Raw genomic sequence first — 18,415 nt, 5'->3', positions numbered from 1 at the left:
AGGGTGGCCGGGCGAGGTGGGTGCACGTGGGCCAAATCCCCAGGGATTAGGGCTGCGGCCCTGTGTGCACCCGCGGGATGCTCGCCTCTCGCAGCCCCGAGGGCCCAGTGATGGGTGCTGGGGGTCGGGTACCCCATCCCCATCCCAGGACCTGCAGCTGGCACCGGTGCGGTGCTGGCATCTCCCCTGCCATCCATCATCTGCGGCGAGTTTGCCACCGATTTTCCCCCCAGCAGGAGGGTTCCTGGTGCCGGGGCAGGATGGGGGGGTCTCCGGCAGCCCCGCTCTGGCTGGGAGGGGGCTGATCTCCCCTAACCCCGACCACCCCCCTGCTCTGCCCCGGCAGCAGCTTCCCGGCCCGAACAAAGAGCCGGTTGCATTAGGATAATAGTATTAAATCCCAAATAGCTCTGGGCAGAGGGCACATCTCCCCGGCCCCCGCGTCCCGCGGCGGTGACATATGGTGTGCTGTTATCCTGGCCGGGGAGGGGGCTGAGGGCGGTGGGGGGCTCGGCTGCCCGCTCGCACCCCTGCCCACAGCTGCCTGCGACCCCCGGCATGGCTGCGAGGGCACCGGCAGCGATGGCTTTATTTTCCACTTATCCACCTGCAGAATTAAGATCATTTTTCAACCGGTTCCTGCCCACCCTTGCCCACGGCCAGCGCTGGCTGTCGGACCGGTCCCGGCAGAAACCCACGGCAGGTTGCAGGTGTAGTGGTACCCACAGCCAGGCACCCGGCAGTGTGGAGAGGCCACGACCCACCAGCCTGAGCTGCGCGTGGCGGGGGGACACCCAAAACACACCATGGCCGTGGACGTGAACTGGGGGCAGAGGGCTGGTTTGTCAGGGGCAAAGCTTTATTATTTTTTGCCTTTTTGCTGCTCCCCCTCCAGGTCTGCCAGGGATGAGAACAGGGATGGGGGGACAGGGATGGGGACAGGGACACAGCCGTGCAGCCGCGTGCCCGAAGCTGCCCCACGGCCACAGCTGCACCCAGGGAGCGTGGCTCCATTTGTCTCATTCGCTCTCTTGCCATAACCATGGTGCGTGTGGTTCTGCCGATATTTATGGCATGCCAGGAGAGGACCGCTCTGTCACCAGCAGTGAGCGGCATGACAGCCCATCCAGGGAACAAAGAGAAATTGGGACAAAAGGAAATTTTCACGGAGGTTAATGTTACTGGGGGGGGTGGGGGTGGGATGCCATTGCCTGTCTACGCGTTAAAATTAGATCGGCTGGAGGAAGATATTTGCTTAGATCTTTGTCATTAAAATATGCCACATCAAAAGAAACGTGAGGCTGAAGCACGGCAGTGCTGGTGGGTCCCTCTGTGCTGGGCACAGAGTGGCGGTGCCAGCTGCGACCCCTCTGTGGGGCTCCCCCCTGCTTTGGGGGCTACCAAAGTGGGGGGACCCTACGGAGGCCAGGGCTGCCTGGTGCAAGGAGCCTCACTGCGGGCCCCAGGAGAAACTTTGCTCCATTACCAGTGCTCCTTGGAGGGGGGGGGATTCATTAGCGCTGCCTCCATCATATTTCCCACATTGCCATAAATCAGGGTGAACGGCTGGGAGCGACGGCGCGATCCATCTTGCCGGTCTCAAAGTCATTACATTTCATTAGGAGGTGCACGGGGTTTTTATTATTTAGCAGGTTAATTCTCCCCTCAGATAGCTCTCTCTTGGAGGAGGACTTCACTGTGCACGGGAGGACTTCAAATGCATAATCCAAAATAAATGTGTCCCTCCTTGGTGGGCACCTGCCTCCATCCAGGGCTGCCACAATGCCGGCTCCGGTGGGTGCAGGTGAGTCCCTGGGGACCCGACACGCGTGTGGACACCAGCTGGAGATGGGGCAAGGACCCCCAAGATGCATCCCAGCACTCAGGGCAAAGCCACCATGCCCCATAGGCCTCCCACACCCCTGCAGGGCGCAGCACCCCACGAGTGCTGCAGGAACGCAGCGGGGGGAAACGATCCCATTTCTGGTCTGCAAATATCTTCCTATTAAAAATAATAATAATTTCTAAGGCAGGTGTGCATGAGGCTGATATTAAACTTAGCGGCCACCTTTGCTGCTTGAGAGTGAGGAGAAGAGACAGGCAGTATAAATTGCATGGCTGCAAAAAGACTTAAAAAACCCCATCTCTCATTTTGATTGATATTAGCTTCACAAATTAAGCTTTAGATTTATCTAAAAATAAATTTGCTTCCGCGCTCCGCATTCTGGATGACAAGTGCTTTTCTCTTCCTTTTGTTGGGTTTGTCATCGCTGGCAGGGCGGCGGGGTGGGGTGGGGGGGCGGGAGGGGGCCGTGCCGAAGCACCCCCAGCCCACCAGCCCCTCAGGATGCCCCCCACCTCCGTGGCCATGCCTGAAGGCAGAGGGTGCAATAGCTCAGGGCTTAGGAGAGCAGGGTATAAAAGGGCCAAATGCAAGTCCTGCAGCCCCGAAGGTGGCAGAAGCATCTCATGCCGGGATGTCACCGTCGTGGCTGTGGTATCCCCATCCCCACCGAGCCACCATGGGCTCTAGCATGATAGCACAGGGTGCTAGGGCACGCCGATGTCTGCCTTTCCTGCATCCCAACCACTTTAAACCCTGCTCACGCACAGCCCCTCAGCTTTGGGACATTAGAATTTGCACGGGAGTGAAAAAAAACAGTTTATTACCAATTACGCTGGAAAAATCGCATCTCCAGCACTGTAGCTGGGGGCAGCCATGGCACAGAACCCACCTCTGGCACGCTGGGCGGCCGAGCCCCGTGCCGGGGCTCGCCCAGCTGCTCCACATTGCCCGGCCAGCACTGGCCGCCGTGTACCTGGTGGGGCCTGGCCGCCCGGCTGGGCAAAAGCAAAGTTTATCATTTTCAAATAACAGCTGGCGTGAAAGCAGGAGCCGGCTCAGGTCCTCATTCGATTATGCAGCGTGAGCCGAGAGCTGAAACCTCAGCCTCTCCTAAGTAGTGATAATGAAACTTATTCATTCCCTCACCCTGGGGAAATACTTAAACCACAATATGAGAGATATATATGTAAATCACATTTAAACGGAGACAGTGCAGTTAAAGCTAACGGCGAGTAATCAAGTTTGAAGAAGTGTCCCCTTTTCTGCTATATCATTTGCTTAGCGAGCTGGGCTGCCTCCAAGGCCCTGGCCAGTGTCCCTGCCACCAAGTCACTGTGCCACCATGCCATCGTGCCAGCCCAGTCAGTCCTTCAGACCTACACAATGCCCGGCTGCAAAAGGAAACTACGCCGTTGCAGATGGCTGCGAGGGGAGATGAGCAGAAAAGGAGCAACACGGTTAAAGAGGCGTGATGGGATGGGATGGGGATTGGAGGGGATGGGATTGGGATTGGAGGGGATGGGATGGGGAAAGGGGTGGGATGGGGATGGGGATGGGATGGGAATTGGAGGGGATGGGATGGGGAAAGGGATGGGATGGGGATGGGGATGGGATGGGGAGCATCCTGCCCAGGCAGTACTGCCTGTCCCGCTGCCCATCCTGCCGGGAGTTCATCCTGCACCAGCCGGGCAGCCGCCAGCCCCCCCGCTTCACCCCCATTCCCTGCCCGACAGCAGGACATGGCAAGGGCAGCCAGCAGGAGCCGGACACCGGCCTCATCCCGCGGACCCGCATCCCGCAGGCCGGTCCCCACCCGAGGACGGGGCGAGGGGTGCGCAGGGACACCGGGGCGGGTGCCCAGCTCGGCCGCAGACCCTCGGTTCGCCCCCGGTCCGGCTGCCCCCCAGCCCGGGGCTGCCCAGCAGGACGTGGGGGCAGGAGCCCGGCGGGGCCCGGCCCCGGGTTCCCTCCTGCCTGCCGGGGCCGAATCCGGCATTGCGCGGTGTGTGGTGCCCTCCAGTGGAACAGCGGCCCCGACGGGATGCAGTCGGGCATCGCCGGCCCTGCGCCGTGGGCCCTGCACCGCAGCCCTGCACCGCAGCCCTGCACCATAGCCATGCGCTGCAGCTGTGCACCATCGCCCTGCACCACAGCCCTGCACCACAGCCATCTAGCATAGCTGCGTGTGCCACAGCTGTGCATCATACCCACGTACTGCAGCCATGCAACGGCAGCTGCGCGCTGCTGCCCACGCACCTCCGGATGAGCGCAGGGCTGCCAGGCCCGGGCTCTCCCATCTCCCAGGCAGAGCAGCCAAGGCCAGGAGGGTGACACCGGGTGCTGCAGCCAGCCACGACCCCATCCGCTGCTCGGTGCGGCCCTGCACATCTGCGGCCACACATGGTGCTCTGCCCAGGGTCCCGTGGGCTTCTGCCCGCTCCGTACCATCGCAGTGCCCTGCCAGGTTGGCAGCAGGCTCCAGGCGGCACAGGGCACCGCGGGAGGGTCCGTCTGCAGAGGAGCGTGAGCTCGGTGTGTCGGGTGGCCTTCCACCATGGCACAGGGAGCAGCAAGCTCCTGCCTCCCTCCCAGAGACCTGCCTGCAGCAACGCTCTCCCAGCTGGAATCAGTCAATGCCAGGAGGAGGCAGCGGCAGCAGGCCAGTCTTTATTGCTAAATAAATAGTCGTATAAATCTTGTGCAAAAACATGTAGCAAAAACCATTGGCCTTTGTGGGTGGAGGGGGCCACGCTCCCTGCACCCTGCCAGCGGCAGAGGTTCCCAGCCTGGCACAACCAACAGCCCCAGTGTGGCAAAGCGAAGCGGCGGCACTGGAGCTCATCCGAGTGAGCCGGAGACCGCCAGGGCAGAGCCAGGACCCCCCATCCAGGCTGGACACCCACTGGGACAGCAGCTGCTGGAGGGACAGAGGCTGCATGATTCCCTGAGGAGCAGACAAGCACCATCCAGCCTAGTCCATGATCCTGCTGGCTGTGCCGGGGCCGTGCCGGGGGCCTGGGCAGAGTCCATCGGCTCCCAGCACCGCTGTGCTAGAGCGGGGAGCTCGGGGCCTGGCCATGCCGCCGCTCCCGCATCTCCGCCGTCCCCACGGTCCCCAGCGGCACCACCACCTCCTCTGGCTGGCAGCTCTTGTTGAGCTCCACAACGCGTGGCACCACCGTCGACCAGCGATCTGCAGAGATGGCAGGAATTTGTCAGAGCCAGGAGCCTGTGGCTGCTCCCACCTTGCTGGTCAGCCCTGTGCCACCCAGGCCCCAAAGCAAATCTGCTCTTGGGGCTCATCAGAGGCTGCAAGCAGCATCCCAAGGGATGCTCCCAGCCCACAGCACCATGCCTACCTCTCCGCAGCCGGCCCACGGTGTGGGAGAAGCCATAGTACTGGTACGTGTCGCTCTTGCCCGGGTCCTCGCTGATGATGCCCAGGTTCTGGTTCCAGTGGGACCAGTTCACCTCGTCCACCCTGCAGGGAAGGTCAGACCCGGAAGGGCTGCACGGAGCGGCTGGGTGCCAGAGCATTAGCTCCTGCATCCTTGTGCCATCCCACCACCAGTAATGCCACCTGGCTCCAGATTAGTACAAACTACCCAGCAAACGAAAGCACGGCACCATCACCCCGAAATGCTGCTCGCTGCAGTGGGAGAGGCTCAGCTGCTCCCGGTCCCCAGCTCCCGAGGGTGCCTGCCTTTACCTGAAGCACCAGCGGCGGTCAGGCGTCCCATCGGTGCCCTTCCCCACAGTGACCATCTCCCCCGAGCGGAAGGCTTTCCGCAGGAACACAGGGAAGGAGCGTTCGATGTCCAGGATGGTGGTGGCCCACTGCCGGGGACATCAGGGACCCCTCAGCCACTTGGGAATGCGGGCATGGGAGTCCCTTGCCCAGGTGGTGCTGCCTTGATGGAACTTGGGGTGCTGCAGCCCCTCCCTGGCACAGGCAGCCCTGGGGTGGTACCTGCAGCTTCCAGATGTGCTTGCTCTCCTTGGAGACTTGGCCCACAGTCTCACCCATGAGAGCGATGAGCATGTTGAGGAGGAGCACAAAGGTGAGGATGATGTAGGTGACGAGGAGGATGATGAAGACACCAGGGTACTTGGCACTCTCAAGCATCTCCAGGTCACCCATGCCAATGGTGAGCTTAAAGAGGTCGAGCAGGAAGGTGCTGAAGGTCTGGCTGTCCCGGCAGGAGGGGTAGGTGGGCACCGTGCAGTTGGACTGCTCCTCGCCACAGGACTCACTGCTGGGACACGGGTTGAGGAGGGACACCAGAGCTGGGGGAGGAGGGACAGGGATGGCGAGTCCGTGGAGGCAGCAGCAAGAATGGGGTTCACAGCGGGCCCCCACACGGCTCCATGCTGGCTGAGCCCCTCTCCACCACAGGAGGAGGCAAAGGCTGAGCCTGCAGATGGGTAGGATGGAGCAGGGGCTCTGCAGACCTCTGCCCTGTCATGCTGTGCCAGGCCGTGCTGTGCCGCAGGGCTTGTCCTTCCCCTGAGCCCCAGCTTGCCAGCCACGCACCTACCTGACGCATAGCCGATCATGAAGAGCAAGTAGACCAGGAGAAAGCGGAAAAGGTCTTTGAAGAGGATCTGCAAGTGATAGAGAGTGGGGTGAGACGTGCTCGGCCACAGTGCCCAGCTGTATGCCCAGGCACCATGGCCGAGCCATGCCGCAGAGATGGTAGGGCTGAGAGCAGGGCATTGGTGAGCCACAAGAAACCCTAAAGAAAGCATGGAGGACCCTCCTTTTGGGCCACACATCCATAGGAGGACCAGCCCTGCTGGGGAAGGGGAAGACCCCTGACCCCACCAGACCTTCTGGATCATGATGCTGTAGGTCCCCGTCAGCTTGAGCCCTCGGGTGAAGTACAGCGCATTCATCCAGCCCAGGACCAGCGCGAAGACCATGACAGCCAGGTACGCCTCAATGCCGCCCAGGTACAGCCCCGCCGTGACGATCACCAGCACCGAGTAGATGAAGCTGGAGGAGAGCTGGGGTCAGACCCTGCACCCACAGTCATCGTTGGCTACTGCCCCTTGCAAGCCCGGGGGTGCTGTGGCTCGGGGAGACCCCAGGGGTTCCCCACGTACTAGAGCAGCTGGAAGGAGCCGTCTATGAAGAAGGAGTTCACGCCTGGGCACTTCTTCATGAACAGATCTTTGATCTGGAGGAGAGAGGGAGAGGTTGGGGGGGTCAGGGGAGCAAGCCCCTTTGCGGCAGGGTCCCGGTGTCCTGGAGGCATCACGGCAGGGGCTGATGCTTTAGGACATGGTGCTGTCACCCTCGAGTCACTCCTTGCATGGAGACCAGGAGGGCTCAGCTGTCCCACGGGAGGACCCCCCGCCTCGCCACACTGACGTTTGTGAAGAAGAAGAGGATGCCGGTGAGAAGGGTGATGATCTCCCCAGCCAGGCGCAGGTAGTCGACAGTGGTGATGTACGGGTAGGGAGGCTGCGGGGAAAGGACAGAGCTGAGCTGCTCCACCGTCCCAGGACAGGCAGGGCTGCTTGGGGCAGAGACCCGGCAAACCCCCCCCTGCCAGGAGTCGCTGGCCCATGGGGCTGTGCCACGGTGACACGGGACTCACGGGGCCTTCCATGGGGCGGTAGTAGGCAACAAGGGTGAAGATGACCATGGCACAGAGGTAGGAGACCACGCTGATGTAGAACGAGACGGCCCCAAACTTGCGCCACTTGTCACGCAGCAGCTCGTTGATGGGCTCCACGGCCAACATCTCATGGCGGTTCTGGCGGGACACGGGCACTGTCAGCGGGGACCCAGCCCCATGGTCCTCCCAGGTCCCCCACCGCCCCGGTCCCTGCGCACCTCAATCTTGCTGTTGTAGACAAGGATCTCCAGCACAGACACCTCTTCCCCGCAGGTGTCCAGCGAGGAGAGGTCGTAGAGGGAGGAGTAGACGGGGCCATACGCCCAGTCCTTAAACTTCCGTGAGAGGTGCCGGGCGTCCTCGTCCGTGATCTCCCGTCGGATGATGTGCTGGAAGATCTACCAGAGGGAGGACCACTCGCCCGTGGGCAAACCCGCATCTGGCCCCCGCCTGCTCGGGACACCCTGCTCTCCTCCCACCCCACCCTAGGCAGCTCCCCTTCTACCGCTGCACACCCCAACCCCCCCCCCGCACCCCACGGGGGCCTGGGGTGCTCCTGGGGTGCAGGGACACTGTCGCGGCAGGCAGGCAGCCCCCCGGGATGCTGCAGCTTTTGCATTTTTAACGACCCCCCTGCCCGCACCAGTGGAGGACAAGGGCAAGTCAGGGGAAAAGACAGGACGTACCAAGAGCCTGGGGTTAATTAGGGAAAGGTTAATTAGCCAGGTTAATAGGCTGCACATGCAGGTTTCTAGCATCATCTGCAGAGGGAAGCCGTGCTGCTCGCTGCTGTCAAGGACGTGCACCGAGTGTGACAGGTCTCAGCCAAGAGCTGATGGGGGCGGCGCGGCAGACAGATTGCAACTCGGGGGGGTCACCGTACCCCAATCTTGCCGGTCTTGGCAGCCATCATGAGGGGGGAGAGGCCATCGTTGTTGAGCAGCGTCTCCAGATTGGTGTCGGGGAAGAGCTTGGCACACTTGACGAGGAGCAGGTCGTACATCTTGGTGACGAACTTGGTGTTCTCGCGGGTGTTGTCGGCGATAGCGACCAGGGCGTGCAGCACGGTATTGCCACGAGAGTCCTGGCGCCGCAGGTCCGCCTGCTTGTGCCCGTTCTCCGTCAGGTAGTGCACGATGTGGGGCTGGTTGGTGCAGGCGGCCAGCGAGAGGGGCAGCTCGCCTGCAGGGACAGCACGCTGTCGGGACTCAGCCTGTCACCGGGGCATCCCTGGGGTGCAGGCGGTGCCCTCCGAGCAACCCACCAGCTCCCTCCCCACTCACCAAAGTAGAAGTAGCCACCCTCGTCCTTGGGCTGGAAGAAGCGGCCGCGGGCCTGGGCATGCACATCTGCTCCCTTCTCCACCAGCAGCTCCACGTAGTGCTTGCAGCGGCGCTCGATGGCGATGTGCAGGGCTGTCTGACCTGCACCGCCGGCACCTGTCAGCCCCGCCGTCTCGCCCCGCGACTTCCCCCAGGTCTCTGGCCTTCCCAGGGTACCTGCTGCTGCAGTCGCCAAGCCCCCCTGGAACTCCTCAGCCTCCCTGGGGTCCTCACTGCTTTGGTCCCCAACCTGCCAGCATCCTCCATCCTCCCCAGGGTCCCTGCTGCTCCAGTCCCCAAACCTCCCTGGGGTCCCCAACACCCGGGCAGGTCTAGCAGCACCCCCGTGCCCCCCTACCTCGGTAGTAGACATCCCTGAAGGGCGAGTTGATGAACTCCCGCATGTTGCCCGTCTTCTCGGCGATGTCAAGGAGGAGGGGGATGGTGTCATTCCTGCCCCCGCTCAGGTTGAGCAGCGCCTTGGGCAGGCAGGTCTTCCCCGTGGAGGGCTCTGGGAGCAGAGGGTGCTGAGGGGGGGCCAGGGCGAGCCCACCAGGCTATGGGGGTGCCCAGCCCTGCACCCCTGCACTCCCTGGTCAAATCCCCAGCTCCTCCCGGGCACCGCACATCGCAGCCTCCCCATGCCAGGGCTATGCATCACCATTCCCGAGGGGACACAGGGACCACTGGTGGCATGGCGCAGCCCCAGTCCCAGAGCAGAACCAGCCCCAGGTGCTCACCTCGAAACTCCTCATCCGTCAGGCGCTTCTTGTGGGTGAGGAGGAAGGAGAGGAGCCCGTCCAGGCCAGCCGGGGACCCCCGGGAGACGATGTCGAAAAGGATGGGTCTGTTGAAGACCTTGAGGACGGGGGGCGGGTTGGGAGCCGGCGCCTTCATGCCCGGCGCCTGCTTCCTGCAGGAGAAGCGCCAGCACTGGGGTCCAGAGCCGCTGCCTCAGTTTCCCACCCATGTGATGAGCTTGAGGGTGCTTAGCTGCCACCGAAGGGCATGGGCAGCCGGGGGCACCCCCCAGCCACGGTCGCCCATGGGGCCGGGGCAGCCTCCCCACCCACAGCAGCCCAGTTCTCCCAGCATCCCACCTCTCAGTATTGCCCACAGGGGCTGGTGGGCATCTTGCCAGCTCCCAGCTGGGTGCTGCAGTATTTTGGGCCCCCAGCCGTGCCCCTCCCAGCAGGGACGGGCCTCGAGTTCAGTCACGCTCCAGCGCCGTGGGCAAAGCCAGACCGGTCGGAGCAGTCGGTGGCAGCGGGACAACCGGCCAGCTCCGGGCACCGGGAATGGCGGGGGGAGGAGGATGGATGGCAGTTGCCCCAGCCAGGGGTCTCTGGGGCAGGAGGCACGTGGGGCATCCCGGCCCCCTCCACCCACCTGCATCCCTGCCCACCCAAGGGACCTGGCCAGGCTGCACCCCTGGGGTGAGGACAGTGGCGGGGGGACACGGCGGCCGCCCCAGGTGCCCGGCACAGAGGGGCATTGTGTGGCCGGCCGCGGGCTGCCCCCCCCAGCTCCGGTTTCCTGGCGCGGGGAGGGTGGAGGCCCTCCTGAAAAGCCCTTTCATGCCGGGGAGCCAGACGTCCGCACCGGCCAGGGGAGCGGCTGGGCGCACAGAGCCTCTTTCACGGCACCGGCAAAGGGGGAAGGGGAGCCACGCTCTCGGCCCCACGGCACAGCGGGGCTGCAGACCCACGCCGTGGCGTGGCATAGGGCACTGTGGCACGGCATGGGGCAGCGTGGCGCAGCCCAGCGCTGCCACTGGGCCTGGCTGGGAACTGTTCTCTCTGTATGGCACCCCCTGCCCAAAGCACCCCAAAGGACCACCCAGAGAGCCACGAGGGGTCTGTCCCCATCCCCAGCTGCTGAGTATCCCCATACCCGTCATGTTGCATCCAGCGTGCCCGGGGTGCCCCCCACCCCATCGCTCCCTGCCAGCACCGGGGTGCACAGGCATCGCCATACTCACTCCGCAACCCTCCTGCGCCAGCGCTTGTTCTCGCTGGGGTGATGGCGGTAGGTGCCATAGTCAAAGAGGGAGTCCATGGGGGCTTTCTTGGGTGCAGGGACCACAGCCGACTCATAGATGGTAGCCTCCAGCAGCTCCATGGGCTTCGGGGCACCTTTCCGGAAAGCCCCGTGGAATTTCATGCGGAGGTTTTGCTTTCCATCCCCAGCGCCGGGGGGGCCCCGGGCTGCCTCGGCAGAGGATGGGGTGTCCTCGCTTTCAAACAGGTTGGCCAGCGAGGAGAGAGGGAAGGAGTCATTCTGGAGAGAACTGTCATCCCCCGGCCCCTCACCGGCATCACTGCCAGCAGCGCGTGGGGGGTCTTCGGCATCTGCCATGCTCCCTGGCCAGGGGGACAGGAACGAGCAGCCTGCCTGCGTGGCTGCAACCCCCAGCTCTTTCCACGAGAGCGGGAGACCTGGCAGAGGAAAACCCAATGTCATCCCCAAATAACCCCTGTCCCTCCCCATCCTCTCCCACGGGGCACCGTGCCCCCACGTGGGAGCAGATCCCACGCCGACCCCGGCAGCTGTTGGGGCCAGCGAGACCCCCTGCAGCCCAAGGTCTCCCAGCTGCTCCCGCCTGCCCTGACTCTCCTCAGTGCCCACCTACCCAGCCGTGGGGACCCCTCACCTCTGCAGAGGCCCCACCGGCTGTGGTGCTGCCGGCTTCAAAGCGCAGCTGTAATGGGCAAGGGCGAGCCCGGCCCCGCTGCCTCTCCCCACTGCGGTCAGCTTGGGTGCAGCCCAGGACAGGGCACAGAGCAGACCCTGTGTGCTCCGATCTGCCGCCCAAGGAAAGAAAACATTCCTGGGATACACCCCTCTCCCAGAGAAGCGCCCAGAGGCAATGAGCCGCAGCGGGGCTGGGAGCGGGGCTGGGGCTGGTCCTCGATGCCCCACCACTCCCGCAGCCTTGGGGGGCTCAGTGGGATCCGGCTGTGGGAGCCGGCAGTGCCGGCACGGCCACACTGGGCACCGGGGAGGGGACGGATGCAGCATGGGGAGGTCACAGCCTGTGGGTGCTGCCTGGCGGGAGCAGCGGTTAGGACAAGAAATTATGGGTTTAGATTACCCAGAGGAAACGGGGCTGCAGGAGAGCCACGCTACCAGCACGGACAGCAAAGGACTGCACCATGGCACGGGAACCGCCGTGTCCTGCCTGCCAGGTCCCTCTGGGCAGGCGGTGCTGGCAGGGGCACGGACAGGCAGGTGAGTGACCCTGGGCTGTCCCCCAGCCCTGCTTTCCACCAAAACACACCCACAAAACACAGCAGTGTTAAGGCTCAGCCCAGCTCCTGCCTCCGGGGAGCTCAGCCCTCCCTGCGGGTCCTGGGACAGAAAAAGCAGCCGGGAAACGTATCATTTGCTGCTGGGCTGCAGCTTTGTACAACGAGCCATAATGGCAGGCTGGGCCCTCCCGGGACGGGCAGGGATATCTGTCGGATAACGTGCTTCTAATTAGGCAGCGTGTCCCACAGCTGCCCATGGCAGCCCCACGGCGGGGGCCCACGATGCTCCCAGGGACATGGGGGGGGGGGGTGAGGGCTGCAAGCGGCCCCGAAATCCTGCAGCAGTGGGGGGATCCCAGGCTGCAGTCCCCTCCTCCCTGCTGCCCTGGGGGACACCCAGCGGGGACAGTGCAGCCCTGGGGAGACACAGAGCGAGCCGCAGAGCCGACACGGTTTCTCCTCTTTGCTGACTTTCCTGCCATCGCCCTCTCTGCAAGAAATTCCACAAGCACCTGCCAAAGCCCGCAGGTCCCACACCCCGACCCCGGGCAAACACGGGCCCTTGCACGGCCATGTTTGTCCTTGGACAACAGAGAAGAGAGGATTGCCAAGCACGCTGACCCTGCGGGCTGCGCAAGGGGACGGAGCGCTGGACCCCTCTGAGCTGCATTGGAAATCCCAGCCCCAGACAGGCACAGCTTTAGGGAAAAGCCCAAACATGGTGCGGGCTGTCACATGCGGCTGGAGCCCAGGGCAGAGCCAGGGAGCCACCGGCACGGGACATGGTTCCCTGTAGGAAGCAGCCGAGGACATTGGTGGGGGGACTCGGCCGGGCAGCAAGGCAGCCCTGGGGATGCCCAGGGAGACACGGAGCAGAAGTGAGGGGACAAGTGGAAAGGGCGGGTGGGACCGGGAGCCGGCACTGCCGCCAGGGACCAGGGCAGGAAGCTCATGTCAGAAACGACGGGCTCACTGGCTGGTGCCATCAGCCTGGGCGCTCCCCTGGGTCCAGCTGCTGCCAGGAAAGGTGCTGTCAATGGGGTTTTATTTGGCTTGTTCGTTATTTGGGTTTTTTATTTTTCAGACTTCCTCACCCCATGGAATAAATGAGTCGGCGCAGTTCACTGCGCGCTGAGGCATGGCTCTGGCTCTCCCACCCAACGCAAACCTTCCCGCCCACTCCCCCACGTGTGCTCCCACCTCTCCCCAGCTTTCCACCAAGTTACCTCCCAGCCAGACCAGTATCCCCAGTTAGTCTCCCACTCCGGCCCACCGTGGGGGCACGGACACCGGCACCAACACTGGGATGTGCAGGGGCATGCCCTGGGCGGGTGGCAGGGAGGATACCCCATTAGCAGGTGGTTAAAGTGTTCCTCAAACTAAAGCACGAAGGGCTCTGGGTAAGAATGAATCACTGAAACCACATCGCAGTGTTCATGTCCAGCCCCGGTGGAAACGCTCATCCGGAGTGAACCAGCCACCTTCCAAAATAAACCGCACCGCCGGGACCGCGCTCACCTGGGCGAGAGCCGTGAACTCCCCGTGGTCCAAGGGATGACTTTCGGAGCCGTTGGTGACCCCCTCCTCAAAGCTCCCCGTGGGAACGCACCCGGCCCCTCACCCTCGGAGCAGTGAGACCCCGAACTGGCCAGACAGGTCAGGACCCCACAGTGCCAGGGGGTCTGCACCCTGCCTGGCCCACCTCGGCCTGCCGCCCTGCCCTTGCCCCGGGGGTTCCATCCTGCCCCAGTCCCCGTGTCCCACCCCGGGGCTCCATCCTGCCCCGGTCTCTCTGTCCTACCCCGGGGCTCCATCCTGCCCCGGTCCCCGTGTCCCGCCCCGGTACCTGCGTCCCGGCCCCCGCCACGGTCGTGCCGCCCCCCGCGGGACCCCACGTCCCGTGTGTCCCCCCTCCCACCCCCCGGCTGCCCGCTCCGCTCCCGGCCCGTACCGCGGCACGTCCCGCGAAGGGTCCCGCAGGCTCCGGCGCCGGGGAGTCGCCGCGGGGCCCGTCCCGGAGAACGGCCCCTCCCCGGTCCGGCACCGGGGGCGGGAGGCACCGGGACCCGCCTGCGGGAGCGGCCCCCGCCCGCCCCCTCCGCTCCGCTCCTGCCGGCACCCGGGCACCGGCACGGCCCGGAGCAGCCCCGGAAAACCCTCCCCGAAACAGCCCCCCACCAGGAACAGCCGCCCCAAACACCCCCCTTAAAACACCCTCCCTGAAACAGGTCGTCCCCCCCCCGCCCCAGGAACAACCTCAAAAACGCTCTCCCAAAACAGCCGCCCCAGGAACAGCCCCCCAGAACAACCTCCCTGAAACAGCCCCTCAGGAACAGCCCCTCAGAACAACCTCCCCGAAACAGACCCTCCAGGAACAGCCCCCCAAAACACCCTCCCCAGAACAACATCCCTGAAACAGCCCCTCCCCCCCAGGAACAGTCCCCCAAAACAGCCTCCCTGAAACAGCCCCCCAGGAACAACCTCAAAACATTCTCCCCAAAACAGCCCCCCTGGAACAGCCCCCCCGAAAGACCCTCCCAAAAACAGCCCCCCGAAACACCATCCCTGAAACACCCTCCCTGAAACAGCCCCCCCCCCAGGAACAGCCCCGACAGTCTCCCCAAAACAATCCCTCCCCAAAACAAGCCCCCCAGAACAACATCCCTGAAACAGCCCCCACAGGGAAGAGCCCCCCAAACTCTCCTGTAAACAGCCCCCCCAGGAAAAGCCCCCCAAATCTCCCTCCCTGAAACAGCCCCCCAGGAACAAGCCCTGAAACACCCTCCCTGAAGCAGCCCCAAAAACTCTCCTGAAAACAGCCCTCCGCCCCCTGGCACAGCCCCCAAAATCACCCTCCCTGAAACAGCCCCCCCCAGGAACAAGCCCCAAAACAGCTGCCCAGGCTGAGGTTACAGTGAGTTTTTATTAAATTTTGCTTCCCTGCCCCGCCAACATGGGTCTCGGCAGCACTGTAAGGCGGCTGGTGAACAAGGCAACACGTGCTCCCACAAACACCGTGTCAGGACAGTCCCCCGGCTTCGGCCGGTGCAGCCGTCCCAGCAGAGGGGACTCACTCCCACGCAGGTGCTGGAGGAACTGGGGGTCACTGGGGAAAATCATCAGCTCCTCTGCCACGGGCACCGTTGGCATCATTCGGGAACTTTCTCACTCGGGTGCCGATCGGGTGCCCGTCAGCACGCTGCGGGTACCAGGCGCAGTGCAGCCGAGGGTGCAGCGGTGCAGTCCAAGAGTCAAGGCAGCATCAGCGGGACGCTGCCGCCAGCCGCGCTTCATTCCCTGTACCGCAGTAGACACGAACCCGGTGGTTAGGACTAGGAACACTTGTTTTTCCTCTTTAGTATAAAAGCTTGAGAAATCCTACGATAACATGGGGTACAATTGTTTTATTGCCATATTCTCAATAGAAAATGAATTTTTTTTTTCTTTTTTAAGAAAACAGGTTATCCACTGCAGATCCAGAGGAGAATCAAAGTTGCCTGACAGCCGGGAGCAGCCCTGGCTGCCTCAGTGATTAAGACACAGGTAGCACCCGTCACACCTTATTTCAGCCCTGCCAGTCCCGTGCAAGCCTTAGGCTTTGTAGCTCAGCTCGGCGTTCATCTTTGTGTACATCTCATAAATCGCATCCAGGATGGGAGTGACCCTCAAGAGAAACTGATGAATCTTCTCTATGCTTTCCTCCTCTTTGACGTCTTTACCTTTCTCTAATGCCTTCAGCAAATCTGATTTGTACGGAAGAGCATAGACTGAGCCCTGTAAAACAGAGGAAGAAGCTGTAAGGCTCCCACAAACTCAAAGTCCTCCCCATTCCACATGCAGGACCCTGGTTTGGGTTGTTCCTGTGCACCTCTGAGCACTCAGGAACAACCTTGGGGATGGTGGCTGGAGAAGCCACCCTCAGAGAAGCAGGGATGTGCAGAGAGGGTCCCCAGGAAATACTGCTCAAAATAGATCAGCAGCTTCCCATGTTTCCAAGCCTTTGTTCCTCTAAAGCACATCACTTCTCGGGGCAACTAACGGAGCAACTGGGCTTAAAGAAAGGCTGCTTTCCTCCATGGAGACAGGAACGCTCACCATGAACAGCTTCTGCAGCATCCAGCCGTGGTATTTCTTCAGCGCGATCTCGTAAGCCTTCATGGCATTCACCCGGATGAGGTTCGGATGCTCCTCGTCCCGCTCGCCATCGGAGATGCTCTGCAGCAACACCAGCATGAACTTCAGGCCCCTGTGAGAAGAGCGGAGGTGATGGGGGGTGGGGAAGGGGATGCTGCTGGCCAGCCTCCAGCAAAGCACCGCCAAGCCTGATGCATATCCAGGCTCCTCCCCAAAACCCACAGCCCTGGCAGCACACCCCGCCTCGCAGAGCTGATGCCTGCCCCTGCGTATTCCTGCTCCCCAAAATGCAGCACCCCATGCTATCCCAGCCAGACCCAGCCCGAAGGGACCAGCCAGATCCACACTCTCCACAGCAGGCTCTGGCCAGCGTTCAACGAGCTCCCCACGTGCCAGGACACAGCCCGGAGCACCAACACCATGAGTCACCTTTTCAACCACATCAGCGCCAGCGTCGCGCCCGTCTTGGGCCAGGCTGAGCCGTGCATCTCCTTCTCCACCTCCAGGATGTTCTGCAGCGTTTTGAACTTGGCAGGGTTGGAGTCGTAAACCGCCCGGATTTTCTGAGGGTAGACAAGGCAGGGTTGGCTCCCGGGAGCTGCCGGGTAGAGTGGCAGCGGGCGGCACCGGAGAGCAGCTGGGCTGGAGCTTACAGCTGCGGCGTGGGGAAAATGTGGTGCCTGCAGCGAGCACCACGGCCACTAAACGGTGCTTTTGCCACGGAACCCCATTAACAAACACATGCGACTGAGATGAGCCGCTACTGAGCCTGAAAGCCCCCATGGGAAGAAAAGCCCTTTTAAAGGCCTCCGGGTCTTGCCTCTCCACTCCCACAGCATCTCTGCCTGGGGGTTCACCCCCGCCCCGAGCCCACCTGCGTCCCTTCCTACCTTGATATTTCCAGTCAGGTCTGCTTTGACTGGCGAGTAGACGATGGGAGTCCCCAGGCAATCTGTGGAAACATGGAGAGAGGACTATTAGTCTTTAGGGGACACGGGAGACATGGCAAAGTCCCGAGCTGTAAACAACAGGTTTCACCTTAACCGCAGCCAAGACACCGAGACACGCACCAGCAAAGGGCTCTTCAGGCTTCGCACATGGCCCCGCCAGCGACCCTCTGACCCCCCGGCTCCAGGACACAGCCCCGATGTGATGGTCCAGAGTGACACAACGGACACAGGACCCTCTCTGCCCATGTCCTGCCCGGCTGAGCCCTGCCACGCCGCCATCACACAATAGCTGACATTGTGGATGGCAGCGGGATGGCGCAGGCGTCGTGACACGAGGGTGGCCGGGACGGCATGCACCCACGGTCCCGGCAGCGCCTGCTCCGTCCCTGACACGGGGTGAGGGGTGGCGGGTGGGATCTGTAGGCCAGCCGGGAGCTGCCCACCCGGGAGCGATGCCTCCGGCCGGGGCGTACCGGGGGAAGGTGTCCAGGCCCTGGCGTCGGGATGTTTCCCAACGGGGGTTGCTCAGCGGGTTTGACAGGACCGTGATGCAACCCCGGTCCCGCCAGGCTGCTTCCCCGGGAGAGCAGGAGGCACCGGGGGGGGGGGGGGGGGAGGGCGGGGAGCAGCCGGGCCCGGGGCCGAGCACCGACCGGGGGTCCAGGACCGGGGATGGGGGGACGACACAGATCCGGGGGACCCCTAGGACTGGGGTGGGGCTACCCGGACCGGCGGGACCCGAGGCCCTCTGCCCGCAGACGGTCACAGCCGGGCGCGGCGGCGGGGCCGGTACCGGGCCGGGCCCTGCCGCAGCTCCCGCCCCCGCAGACGGCCGGACCGGGCTCACCGAAAAAGGGCGGCAGGTGCGCCACAGCTTCCAGGAAGGGCAGCGTCTCGATCTGCTTATCGGCCGGCAGCGGCTTGAACTCGTGCTCCAGCAGCAGCGCCATGGCCCGGCCCGGCCCGGCCCGGCCCGGCCCGGCCCTCACCGCTCCGCACTGGGACCCACACCGGGACCGGCCCCACCACCCGACCTGGCAGCGCGCTTCCCCCGCGCCCCGCCCCCACCGCTCCGACCAATGACCGTGCACCGCCCACCCGCCCCACCGCCAATCGGAGCGTGGCGGCGGGCCTAGAGGGGCGGGGGGACTGTGTTGAGGGGCGGGGCCTTGCTCCCCTCAGAGCCTCCTCAGGCCCGGGGCCGGTTCCCTCCTCAGCCCCCTCGCCCGGGCCTGGCCGGTTTGGGCGCCCGCCTGCCCTCACCTCACCCCGGTTCATCCCCTGCTCC

General features: G+C 63.5%; 2 protein-coding genes across 3 annotated transcripts; both read right to left on the bottom strand.

The window, feature by feature from the left end:
- Positions 1 to 4,197: 4,197 nt before the first annotated feature.
- On the bottom strand, positions 4,198 to 14,064 carry TRPV4 (transient receptor potential cation channel subfamily V member 4). Of its 2 annotated transcripts, XM_069794564.1 has the most exons (16): positions 13,995 to 14,064; positions 10,774 to 11,230; positions 9,533 to 9,705; positions 9,151 to 9,303; positions 8,754 to 8,894; positions 8,354 to 8,652; positions 7,689 to 7,868; positions 7,450 to 7,608; positions 7,221 to 7,313; positions 6,953 to 7,026; positions 6,677 to 6,842; positions 6,385 to 6,451; positions 5,817 to 6,133; positions 5,556 to 5,683; positions 5,206 to 5,327; positions 4,198 to 5,039 (listed from the first exon to the last, which is right to left on the bottom strand). In XM_069794564.1, the coding sequence occupies exons 2-16, from the start codon at positions 11,148 to 11,150 to the stop codon at positions 4,897 to 4,899; spliced, it is 2,592 nt and encodes an 863-aa protein (XP_069650665.1). In that variant the 5' UTR covers positions 11,151 to 11,230; positions 13,995 to 14,064; the 3' UTR covers positions 4,198 to 4,896. The 2 variants fall into 2 exon arrangements, with proteins under 2 accessions (XP_069650665.1, XP_069650666.1); XM_069794565.1 differs by lacking the exon at positions 7,221 to 7,313.
- An 883-nt stretch (positions 14,065 to 14,947) lies between these two features.
- Positions 14,948 to 18,188, bottom strand: GLTP (glycolipid transfer protein). Its single transcript, XM_069794562.1, has 5 exons — positions 17,975 to 18,188; positions 17,068 to 17,129; positions 16,607 to 16,740; positions 16,139 to 16,289; positions 14,948 to 15,817 (listed from the first exon to the last, which is right to left on the bottom strand). The coding sequence occupies exons 1-5, from the start codon at positions 18,075 to 18,077 to the stop codon at positions 15,635 to 15,637; spliced, it is 633 nt and encodes a 210-aa protein (XP_069650663.1). The 5' UTR covers positions 18,078 to 18,188; the 3' UTR covers positions 14,948 to 15,634.
- Between the last annotated feature and the right edge of the window lie 227 nt (positions 18,189 to 18,415).

This window comes from Haliaeetus albicilla, chromosome 10 (assembly GCF_947461875.1).
Source record: "Haliaeetus albicilla chromosome 10, bHalAlb1.1, whole genome shotgun sequence".
Taxonomy (NCBI): Eukaryota; Metazoa; Chordata; class Aves; order Accipitriformes; family Accipitridae; genus Haliaeetus; species Haliaeetus albicilla.
The sequence above is the reverse complement of the archived record's forward strand: the minus strand, read 5'-3'. Positions and strand labels throughout refer to the sequence as shown.

What these genes read in the sequence shown, in the direction of transcription:
- GLTP (XM_069794562.1), bottom strand. Translation starts at nt 18,077, where the DNA reads ATGGCGCTGCTGCTGGAGCACGAGTTCAAGCCGCTGCCGGCCGATAAG. An exon ending in GCACCTGCCGCCCTTTTTCG is followed by an intron (nt 17,130 to 17,974) that starts GTGAGCCCGGTC and finishes ATGTTTCCACAG; the next exon opens with ATTGCCTGGGGACTCCCATC. An exon ending in ACCTGACTGGAAATATCAAG is followed by an intron (nt 16,741 to 17,067) that starts GTAGGAAGGGAC and finishes GTCTACCCTCAG; the next exon opens with AAAATCCGGGCGGTTTACGA.
- TRPV4 (XM_069794564.1), bottom strand. Translation starts at nt 11,150, where the DNA reads ATGGCAGATGCCGAAGACCCCCCACGCGCTGCTGGCAGTGATGCCGGT. An exon ending in CCAAGACCGGCAAGATTGGG is followed by an intron (nt 7,869 to 8,353) that starts GTACGGTGACCC and finishes TCCCTCTGGTAG; the next exon opens with ATCTTCCAGCACATCATCCG. An exon ending in CGTGGGCCGGCTGCGGAGAG is followed by an intron (nt 5,040 to 5,205) that starts GTAGGCATGGTG and finishes CCATCTCTGCAG; the next exon opens with ATCGCTGGTCGACGGTGGTG.